At 41.0% G+C, this 12,762-nt stretch overlaps 1 protein-coding gene across 1 annotated transcript in view; it reads right to left on the reverse strand.

The window, feature by feature from the left end:
- The window catches only part of LOC109908502 (potassium voltage-gated channel subfamily H member 8), a 102,814-nt gene that overhangs the window by 22,168 nt on the left and 67,884 nt on the right, over positions 1–12,762 (reverse strand). The window contains exon 5 of the mRNA XM_031794968.1: positions 7,972–8,176. Coding sequence (XP_031650828.1) covers positions 7,972–8,176 — 205 coding nt within the window. The remainder of the gene's footprint in view (positions 1–7,971; positions 8,177–12,762) is intronic.

A 12,762-nucleotide genomic window follows, 5' to 3' on the forward strand; every position in this document is an offset into this window, starting at 1 on the left:
ACAATAATCTAATTTCAATAGTTTTTGGCATAAAATATAGCTCAGTATTTTAATTATTTATTTTATACAGTCATTTTTGCTCATCTTCATCAAGGGAGTCAATCATTTCAGACCCCACTGTATATACAGTATACCCGGAGTATACCAGACATTAAGAACACCTTCCTAATATTGAGTTGCACCCCCATGGCTGGATGTCCTTTGGGTGGTGGACCAATTTTGATATACACAGGAAACTGTTGAGCGTGAAAAACTCAGAAGCGTTGCAGTTCTTGGCACAAACCAATGCGCCTGTCGCAGTCCATGTAGGGTCAAATGACATTAGGAGGGCTAGCTCGGAACTGCTGAAAATGCATTTTAAAGCACTGATTCTTGCTCTGAAAGATTCCAAATAGTGGGCAATTATTTCAGCCCTGGTACCATCGCTGTGAAAGATTCAGCAGGCTACTAGCATTAAACACTTGGCTAAAAGACAACTGTAGTTCTGTTGGCATAACTCTTATAGATAACTTTGACACCTTTTGGTCCATCCAAATCATCTTGGCTCCTGGACCCTGTCTGTGCATTTCAAGGCTGCGTTGAGACAATGACTTATCATTGACCCAAGCCCTGCTCAGACAATCCTTACCATTATGTCGCTGAGTTGTCGTAGTGCTGCTGAAAATGTACATTGTCCCAGGGGCATTGGCAGTCATAATGTAAGTAACCTCATTTATGTACCTCTAACTCCCTTGAATGCTTCTGTCAATCCTACAGCTTTTGTATGCCGTAATTATGCGCCTATGAACATGGGTTATATTGTTAGCACTGGGCGGTGTGCCCTAGTAGGAAATTCACTGTGTGCAGCTCACCCTGCACTATCAGCTCAAACATAAATACCATTGTCATGTCTACCTCTGATAAGCCTCCCAATAAATCAATAAAGACTATCAAGAATCCCAGAAAAGTGCTACAAATTGCCCACATTAACATATATAGCCTAAGAAACAAGGTTCATGAAATTGATAACTTTCTAGTAACATAACATTCATATTCTGACTACCTCTGAAACTCACTTAGATAATACCTTTGATGATACAGTGGTATGCAATACATGGTTTCAACATCTTCAGAAGAGACAGGGTTGCCTATTGTGGAGGTGTTGCAGTGTATGTTCAGAGTCATATTCCTGTAAAGCTTCAAGACGATCTCATGTCAAACGGTGTTGAAGTAATACAGCTACAGGTTCACCTGCCTCACCTAAAGCTCTTTCTTGTGGGTAGCTGCTATAGACCACCAAGTGCTAACAGCCAGTATCTGGATAATATGTGTGAAATGCTTGATAATGTGTTTGATATCAACAGAGAGGTATATTTTCTGGGTGACCTAAATATTGACTGGCTTTCATCAAGCTGCCCACTCATGAAAAAGCTTCAAACTGTAACCAGTGCCTGCAACCTGGATCAGGTTATCAGTCAACCTACAGTACCAGGGTACTTACAAACAGCACAGGAATGGAATCATCCATGTGTATTGATCACAACTTTACTAATGCTGCAAAAAATCTGCTGTAAAGAAGGATCCAAATCCATTGGATGTAGTGACTATAATATAGTAGCCAATTCTAGGAAAACCAAAGTTCCAAAGGCTGGGCCTAATATCGTGTATAAGAGGTCATACAATAACTTTTGCAGTGATCGCTATGTTGAAGATGTAAAGAATATTTGTCGGTCTGTAGTGTGTAATGAGGAGCAGACGCTGCACTTGACACATTTATGAAATTGCTTATTCTAGTTAATAATAAGTATGCACCCATTAAGGTGACTGTAAAAACAGTTCAATCCCTATGGATTGATAAGGAATTATAAAATTGTATGGTTGAGAGCGATGAGGCAAAAGGAATGACAAATAAGTCTGGCTGCACAGACGATTGGCAAACGTACTGTACATTTAGAAATCATGTGATTAAACTGAAAAAATAAGAAGAAACTGTACTAAGAAACTAAGATAAATTACAGTGCATTCGAAAGTATTCACATTTAATTATATTACAGACTTATTCTAAAATGAATTACATTTGTCCCCCTCCAGTCAAAACACAATACCCCATAACCACAAAGCAAAACCAGGTTTTTACAAATGTTTGAAAATGTATTAAATAGAAAAAAGAAAAAAACGGAAATATGACATTTACATAAGTGTCACGTTCTGACCTTAGTTCCTTTATTATGTCTTTGTGTTAGTTTGGTCAGGGCGTGAGTTGGGGTGGGTAGTCTATGTTCTTTTTTCTATGTTGTGTTTTGTGTTTGGCCTAGTATGGTTCTCAATCAGAGGCAGGTGTCGTTCGTTGTCTCTGATTGAGAATCATACTTAGGTAGCCTGTTTTCCCCATTTTAGTTGTGGGTGATTGTTTTCTGTCTCTTCACCAGACAGAACTGTTTCGTTTCTGTTCGTGCTCCTTGTTATTTTGTTCAGTGTTAATAAATATGGACACGTACCACGCTGCATATTGGTCCGATCCTTCTTACGCCTTGTCAGTGGAAGACGAATCGCACTACAATAAGTATTCAGACCATTTACTCAGTACTTTGTTGAAGCAACTTTGGCATTGAATACAGCCTCGAGTCTTCTTGGATATGATGCTACAAGCTTGGCACACCTATATTTGCGGAGTTTCTCCCATTCTTTGCAGATCCTCTCAAGCTCTGTCAGGTTGGATGGGGAGCGTTGCTGCACAGCTATTTTAAGGTTTCTCCAGAGATGTTCGATCGGGTTCAAGTCCGGGCTCTGGCTGGGCCACTCAAGGACATTCAGAGACTTGTCCCTGAAGCCACTCCTGCATTGTCTTGGCTGTGTGCTTAGGGTCATTGTCCTGTTGGAAGGTGAACTTTCACCCCAGTCTTGAGCGCTCTGGAGCAGATTTTCATCAAGGATCTCTCTGTACTTTGCTCCGTTCATCTTTGTCTGAATCCTGACTAGTCTCCCATTCCCTTCGCTGCTGAAAAACATCCTCACAGCATGATGCTGCCACCATTCATCAGACCAGAGAATCTTATTTTTCCTGGTCTGAGTGTCCTTTAGGTGCCTTTTGGCATACCCCAAGCAGGCTGTTATGTGCCTTTTACTGAGTAGTGGCTTCCGTCTGGCCACTATCATAAAGGCCTGATTGCTGGAGTGCTGCAGAGATGGTTATCCTTCTGGAAGGTTCTCCCATCCCCGCAGAGGAACTCTGGAGCTCTTTCAGAGTGACCATTAGGTTCAGTGGTCATCTCCCTAACCAAGGCCCTTCTCCCCCGATTGTTCAGATTGGCAGGGCGGCCAATTACCCTTCCCCAGATCTGTGCCACGATACAATCCTATCTCGGAGCTCTACGGACAATTCCTTTGACCTCATGGCTTGGTTTTTGCTCTGACATGCACTGTCAACTGTGGGACCTTATATAGACAGGTGTGTGCCTTTCCAAATGTCCAATAAATAGAATTTACCACAGGTGGACTCCAATCAAGTTGTAGAAACATCTCAAGGATGATCAATGGAAACAGGATGCAGCTGAGCTCAATTTTGAGTCTCATAGCAAAGGGTCTGAATACGTATGTAAATAAGGTATTTCTGTTCTTTATTTGTAATAAATGTGCAAACATTTCTAAAAACCTGTTTCCCGTTGTCATTATGGGGTATTGTGTGTAGATTGACATTTATATTAACACATTTAGGCTGTAATGTAACAGAATGTGCAGAAAGTAAAGGGCTCTAAATACTTTCTGAATTCACTGTATATAAAGAATGATAGTATAAGGCTTTGGAGCACCTTAAATGACATTTTGGGGAAAAATGCAAACTTGGCCCCATTGAGTCAGATGGCTCATTCATCACAAAACGCACTGATAGTGCCAATGACTTTAATGTTTTTTTCATTGGCAAGAATAGCAAACTTAGGCATGACAGCAAATTCTGGACCTATACATCCATGCATAACTGACCAAATTATGAAAGACAAGCATTGTAATTTTTATTTTTGTAAAGTGAGTGTGGAAGAGAATAAAAAAGTATTGTTGTCTATCAACAATTACAAGCCACCTAGGTCTGACAACTTGGATGGAAAATTACTAAGGATCATAGCGGACAATATTGCCAATATCTTTTACCATCTCTTCAATCTAAGCCTACATGAAAGTATGTGCCTTCAGGCCTGGAGGGAAGCAAAAATCATTACGCTACCCAAGAATAGCAAAGAACCCTATACTGGCTCAAACAGCTGACCAATCAGCCTGTTTCCAACCTTTAGTAAACTTTTGGAGAAAAATATTGTTTGACCAGATACAATGCTATTTCACAGTAAAGAACTTAACAGATTTTTAGCATGCTTATAGGAAAGGACATTCAACATGCACAGGAAATTGATAATAAAACGATTGTGGGAGCTGTTTTGTTAGACTCCAGTGCAGCTTTTATCGATCATAATCTGCTGCTGCAATAACGTATGTGTTATAGTTTTACATCCCCTGCTATAATGTGGATTGAGAGTTACCTGTCTAACAGAACACAGAAGGTGTTCTTTAACATAATCCAGGTATAGTCAGGCATTCCCCAGGGCAGATATCTAGGCCCCTTAATTTTTTAAACATTTTTTACTTATGATCTGCCACTGACTCTGAGTAAAGCCTGTGTGTCTATGTATGCTGATGACTCAACACTGTACACGTCAGCTACCACAGCAAGCGCAACACTTATCAAAGAGCTGCAGTCAGTTTCAGAATGGGTGGCAAATAATAAATGAGTCCTAAATATTTCAAAACTAAAATGATTGTATTTGGGACAAATCATTCACTAAATGCTGAACCTCAACTAAATATTGTTAACAGCACTGACTTCTTAATAGCACTATCAACAAGGCAGAACCTAATTTTATCGCACCTGGACTACTGGTCCAGTCTTACTGCTCATGCAAGCAGTAAAATCTGATTGGGAAAAAAACGTATACAAATATGCCTTATGGAACAGCAGGGACTGTAAAGAGACACACACACAGGCACAGACACACGTGTTGTAGATGTGTGTCTGTGTTGTTATTTTCTAACTTGTCTCCACCCCTTCATCTACACTGATTGAAGTGAATTTAATAAGTGATAAGGGAGCATAGCTTTCACCTGGATTCACCTGGTCAGTCAATGTCAGGTTCTTAATGTTTTGTACACTCAGTGTATATAGCATAATTGGAGCCCATAATTGGAGTCAACAATATAGTTTCTCTGAACTGTTTCCACTGTATCCAGAACTGTGAATGCCTAACATACAAACTGAGTATTAGCAAGAACAAACAGATAGGGCAGCTTGAACAAATGCCAGATGTGCTGGTCCATCTGAAGCCTAGTGGGTCGGTCTAAATTGGGGGGTTTGCGCTGAATGATCCTTATTTTAAATAATGGTAGCCTAATCCACCATTCTTTCCGCTGCAGGATGGTGGAAGGAGGCTAAAGTAATGGGCCTGTGTGTTAGAAACGTCCGGGATGACTTCTGGTCGCAATCCATCCCTGATACCAGGTACCTGAGAACCAAAACTAATCCTAGGTCAGCTCCTATCTATAACGTGAGTGTTGAAACAATCAGCAGGTCCCTGAGACCTCCACCAGACACTTAAGAATGGTAATTGGATATACCGCTCTCACTGACGTGGGATCAGCATTAGAATTCCATAATTGAGATACAGTGCATTAATCCTGCATGACACTGAGGCTCAGGTAATTGGAAAAACAGCATCAGCTTCTCATGGCGCCATCAATACTGACCCAGAATCAGTTTGGAGACGTCAGGGAGAGGTAATTGAGAATAGAGCCTGGCTCATCGATACTGACTGGGGATCAGCCCTAGGGGCCTCATTATGTGTTCAGGGGAAGCCTGGGGCCCGGCGACTAGTCATTACTGTGGGACTACACTACTCTGTCAATCAAAACCCCAGAAACAAATAAAAACAGGACATGTTTTTCCCCAGTCACATTAAATTCCTTCCCCGTACATGAATATTTTATAGTGTAATGAGTGTCTCATTAGAAATCAGTTGAATCAATAAAATAATCAACACAGCCATTAAAACTGCATAGCGAGATGCTGGTTGGGAAGCTAATAAACTCAGCAAAAAAATAAACGTCCCTTTTTCAGGACCCTGTCTTTCAAAGATAATTCATAAAAATGGGTTTAAACACTGTTAATGAACATGCACCTGTGGAACGGTCGTTAAGACACTAACAGCTTACAGACGGTAGGCAAATAAGGTCACAGTTATGAAGACTTAGGACACTAAAGAGGCCTTTCTACTGACTCTGAAAAAAGGCAAAAGAAAGATGCCCAGGGTCCCTGCTCATCTGCGTGAATGTGCCTTAGGCATGCTGCAAGGAGGCATGAGGACTGCAGATGTGGCCAGGGCAATAAATTGCAATGTCCGTGCTGTGAGGCGCCTAAGACAGCGCTACAGGGAGGTGGGACAGACAGCTGATCGTCCTCGCAGTGGCATACCATGTGTAACAACACCTGCACAGGATCGGTACATCTGAAACATCACACCTGCGGGACAGGTACAGGATGGCGACAACAACTGCCCAGGTTACACCAGGAATGCACAATCCCTCCATCAGTGCTCAGACTGTCTGCAATAGGCTGAGAGAGGCTGGACTGAGGGCTTGTAGGCCTGTTGTAAGGCAGGTCCTCACCAGACATCAAAGGCAACAACGTTGCCTATGGGCACAAACCCACCGCCGCTGGACCAGACAGGACTGGCAAAAAGTGCTCTTCACTAACGAGTCGCGGTATCGTCTCACCAGGGGTGATTGTCGGATTCGAGGCCTGTACTCTGGAGGCCTGTACTCTGGAGCGGGATCGATTTAGAGGTGGAGGACGGTGTGTCGGTGTGTCACAGCATCATGTGTGTCACAGAAATACCTCATGTGTGTCACAGCATCATCGGACTGAGCTTGTTGTCATTGCAGGCAATATCAACGCTGTGCGTTACAGGGAAGACATCCTCCTCCCTCATGTAGTACCCTTCCTGGAGGCACATCCTGACATGACCCTCCAGCATGACAATGCCACCAGCCATACTGCTCGTTCTGTGCGTGATTTCCTGCAAGACAGGAATGTCAGTGTTCTGCCATGGCCAATGAAGAGCCCGGATCTCAATCCCATTGAGCACGTCTGGGAATTGTTGGATTGGAGGGTGAGGGCTAGGGCCATTCCCCCCAGAAATGTCAGGGAACTTGCAGGTGTCTTGGTGGAAGAGTGGGGTAACATCTCACAGCAAGAACGGGCAAATCTGGTACAGTCCATGAGGAGGAGATGCACTGCAGTACTTAATGCAACTGGTGGCCACACCAGATACTGACTGATACTTTTGATTTTGACCCCTCCCTTTGTTCAGGGACACATTATGCTATTTCTGTTAGTCACATGGCTGTGGAACTTGTTCAGTTTATGTCTCAGTTGTTGAATCTTATGTTCATACAAATAGTTAGACATGTTAAGTTTGCTGAAAATAAACGCAGTTGACAGTGAAAGGACGTTTCTTTTTTTGCTGAGTTTAGATGCTAGCCAAAAACAACCACACATAAGCCATGATATGCTGCCATGACCAGCTGACACTACTAACCAAAAACGCCCACGCACCAAATGTCAGCACCATCCCTGAACCCCTCCAGACAGAACAAGCTGCTCACCAATGTCCGTCTCATCCATTGATGTTCATGGTCTCTAGCCAGGTAAATGATGCCGTCCCTGAACCCCTCCAGACAGAACTAGCCGCTTACCCGGCGATGCCCACCCCTAAGGCGATTCTCAGACATGCTCACCCCTCACTCTTCCACCTCTCTTCCTGACCCCTACTTTCCCCCATCTCTGATGCCCCCCCAATCCCCCCGTAAGACAGAGAAAGCAGCTCACTGATGCAATACCCAACGAAATCCCTGATCCCCTCTCAGACAAAACTAGTCGCTCCCACCACTCACCGATGTCCCAGGAGTAGGCGTTTGCCTCCATCTCCTTCTTGCCGATGACGTACCAGATGCAGGCCATCCAGTGGGCCAGCAGGGCGAACATGGACATGAGCAGGGTGAGCACCACAGTGCTGTGCTGGGAGTACCGGTCCATCTTCTGGAGCAGACGCAGCAGCCGGAGCAGACGCACTGTCTTCAACAGGTGGACTACTGATACCTGGGTGGGGAATGAATGACAGGTGTGGTTCTATTACAGTAACAGCAGAGGAGGTACAGAGGGGAGCTAGTGGCAAGTGTCTTCATCCTCCTCCTCATCATCATAACCTATTCAACCAAACAACAGACCTTCTTGATCATCCTACTCCTCCTCCTCATCATGACCAAAACCCCCAACATAGCTAAACACATCATCACCTTTATCACTATCATCACCTTTATCATTATCATCACCATCACCACCATCATTATCATCACCATCATCACCATCATCACCTTTATCATTATCATCACCATCACCACCATCATTATCATCATCGCCATCACCTTTATCGCTATCATCACCATCATCACCTTTATCATTATCATCATCGCCACCGTAAGTATCATCACCATCACCACCATTATCATCAGTATCACCAACATCATTATCATCAGCATCACCACCCTCATTATCATCATCACCACCACATCATTATCACCATCATTATCGTCACCACATAATTATTATCATCACCACCACCCTCATCACCACCATCACCACATCATTATCAGCATCACCAACATCATTATCATCAGCATCACCACCCTCATTATCATCATCATCACCACCATCATTATCAGCAGCATCATCGTCATCATTATCGTCACCACCACCCTCATCACCACCATCACCACATCATTTACAGCATCACCTTAATCATTATCATCAGCATCATCACCCTCATTATCATCATCATCACCACCGTCATTATCATCATTATCATCATCATCATTATCGCCACCATCATTATCATCAGCATCACCACCATCATTATCATCAGCATCACCACCATCATTATCATCACCATCATCATCACTATATTTTAGAATAGATCAGCGATATTCAATTCTTTAGAATGAGACCAACTGCATCATTAAAGCTCATGGTCATCATCACTCTAATAATCTTCAACAGGAATATAGTTCTCCTCCATGCTTTGATTAAATACAGTGCTGCATATTCTCACACTTCTTTCATTTCCTTGATATTTGAGTGCTTGGTGCTGAAGGCAATGTGAGAGAGAACGAGCTCAGAGAGTGATTTCCTGCAAAAAATAAATAAACACCAGCAAATCAGCCCCAAGTGATTTTAATTTTAGAACTTTATCATGAAGTATTCCCACACATAATAAAGAGATATATATGTATTATTTTATATTTTATTTAACCTTTATTTTACTAGGCAAGTCAATTAAGAACAAATTCTTATTTTCAATGACGGCCTAGGAACAGTGGGTTAAATGCCTTGATATATGTGATCTATACAAACGTAAGCAAGGTTTGAAATGATTATGTTTTAGTCAAATATTATATCTGTTCTTCTTGTGGTCAATTTGAATTATTTTCCAGGCCCATGACCATCAGCTCAAGAAAAAAACGTCCTGCAAGGAAATGAATTTGAGCAGCAATCTTTCTTTGTCGCCCAGGCAGACAGTAAAGCTCTAGCTCACTGCAGCAATGCTATAAACTCAGAACCACACATGCTGACACACACGAACGCACACACACACTAAACCTATGGCAATAAAGAAGTCCTGAGCCACAGAAAGTACACACACCTGTCTGAGGTCTCACGGTAATTGACCATTATAAACACATATAGCGTCTCCAGGCCTCCACACATACAAGCTGCTGTTCCGCGTCTTGGGAACATCTACATTTAAAAAAGTGGAATAAATCAATTTAATATACACCATCACAATGAATCCATGATTTATTTTAGTCAGGTTTAAAGAAACATTCTGATTAGAAGAACATGAATTTCAGAACACCATAATATGAGTTGGCATACTGCAGTCCTGTGTTTTCTGGCTGTGCTCCATGCCATAGGCTGTAGGCTTGTTCATTTAGCTGACAAGATAAGTCCAATTACATTATTTTATTTTTTATGATTTTATAGTAAGAAGAATATAATTGAACTTAGCCATATAAAATATAAATAATATTTTCCCATAACGCATACGAAGTGTGTCACGCCCTGACCTTAGAGATCCTGTTTATGTCTCTATTTTGGTTTGGTCAGGGTGTGAGTTGGGGTGGGTATTCTATATTCTATTATTTGTATTTCTATCTGTTTGGCCGGGTAGGGTTCTCAATCAGGGACAGCTGTCTATCGTTGTCTCTGATTGAGAACCATACTTAGGTAGCCCTTTTTTCCACCTGTCTTGGTGGGAAGTTGACTTTGTTTAGGGCACATAGCATTTAGCTTCATGGTTTGTTTTTGTGGTGTTTATTGTTTTGTTCGGTGTCTTTTTTCCAAATTAAAAGAGAACTGTACGTGCTCCACGCTGTACCTTGGTCCTCTTCCTTTAACGGCCGTGACAAAGTGGCTATGTTGAGTAAAAGTAAACATTAGAAACAGGTCCTATATGCTAGATGTAGAGTTATTTGGCAACTTTAGCTATGAATGATACAAACCTTTAGAATGTCTTAGAAATCAAACATATTTTGGCTGCATGATGCGACTATAGGCTATTATTTGAGAAAGTAGCAAAAAAAGCTTGCCCTGTTCCCTGCCTCAGGCTGCACAGCTGTTCTCTCATCAAGTGATCTTATTTTTACCCATCAGACTATTCTCAATTTAATCTTGTCTTTACTAATATGCAAGATTAGTTTAGATTTAGCACCATCACCACCATCATTATCATCATCGTCATCGTCATCACCTTTATCATTATCATCACCATCATCATCAGCTACCCAGTGCTTAATTTGGGAAACCAAGTGGAATCTGTTCGGGAACATCGATAGTAACATATTTTCGCAATTAAACATATTTCACTAAACTGTTTCGCGCTCAAGAAAGGAATATAGGACAGAGGAGCAGATGGAAACGCATGGTGGTGAGATATTCTGCATAACTAAAGGTAAATTGTGACCCAATGAATTATGAAAATTTAATTAAATCACTATTACTACGCATTTCAAAATCAAATACAAATTCACGAATTGTAGGCTAACTATAAGCTTCCCGGCACAATCAATGAACCAACATCATCGCTCAGGGCTGGCTATATGTTCTCTCCCAGACTCATGGATAGACATTTTGGAGCATAGCATAAGGTAACCAGTCCATCCAGTATGAGTAATAATACAGTACACACTCAAAGGCAATTACTCAAATTTGTTTAATTTTAGAGTATAGGCTTGACCAATTATGTACCAAAGACATATCCATTTTGAAGTATAGGCTTGACCAATTATGTACCAAAGACATATCCATTTTGAAGTATAGGCTTGATCAATTATGTACAAAGACATATTCATTTTGGAGTATAGGCTTGATCAATTATGTACCAAAGACATATCCATTTTGAAGTATAGGCTTGATCAATTATGTACCAAAGACATATCCATTTTGAAGTATAGGCTTGATCAATTATGTACCAAAGACATATCCATTTTGAAGTATAGGCTTGATCAATTATGTACCAAAGACATTCATTTTGGAGCATAGGCTTGACCAATTATGTACCAAAGACATATTCATTTGTCAGTATAGGCTTGACCAATTATGTACCAAAGACATATTCATTTGTCAGTATAGGCTTGACCAATTATGTACCAAAGACATATTCATTTTGGAGTATAGGCTTGACCAATTATGTACAAAGACATATTCATTTTGCAGTGTAGGCTTGACCAATTATGTACAAAGACATTCATTTTGGAGTATAGGCTTGACCAATTATGTATAAAATACATATTCATGCATTCATGCATTTTATTTTTTATTTATTTGTATCCTCTTTAAAATGCAAGTGAAAGGACATTATATCGCTTAGGAGTCTAGGCGCAATTTCGATTTTTGGCCACTAGACGGCAGCAGTGTATGTGAAAAGTTTTAGACTGAATCAATGAACCATTGCATTAATGTTCAAAATGTTGTATCAAATCTGCCCAAATGTGCCGAATTGGTCAATTGATACATTTTCAAGTACATAAATATAGAGAACATACAAAAATGATATGGTAATTAAAAAAATTATACATTTACACACTCCCAGGAATGTCATAAATGATGGGTAATTAGCTTCCCTACAGAAAACACACTAACCTTCACACATTTAGATGGGGGGGAGGTGTGAGACAGGGGTTCAAACTGTAGAAAACAGTTCCTACATTTGAATATAAACATTTATGTTATCAAACAAAACTATGTTACATTTTATCTCTGGGACCCTCAGGATGACAAATGAGAGCAAGATTACTGAATGTAAGTACATTATTTACCTTCAGAGGTGAATGTATCAAACCAGTTTCTGTGATAAAAGTGTTTTGTTGTTGTGCACTCTCCTCAAACAATAGTATGGGATTTATTCACTGTAATAGCTACTGTAAATTGGACAGCACAGTTAGATTAACAAGAATTTAAGCTTTCAGCCCATATAAGACATGTCTATGTCCTGGGAAATATACTTCTTACTTAGAACGTCTTGCTAATCACATTAGCGCACGTTAGCCCAACCGACACACACACACCGATCCCGTAGAGGTCAAATCAGTTTTGTTGTGTGTGATATGTGGTTGGCTATATGCGGCACA

Source organism: Oncorhynchus kisutch, linkage group LG17 (assembly GCF_002021735.2).
Source record: "Oncorhynchus kisutch isolate 150728-3 linkage group LG17, Okis_V2, whole genome shotgun sequence".
Classification (NCBI taxonomy): Eukaryota; Metazoa; Chordata; class Actinopteri; order Salmoniformes; family Salmonidae; genus Oncorhynchus; species Oncorhynchus kisutch.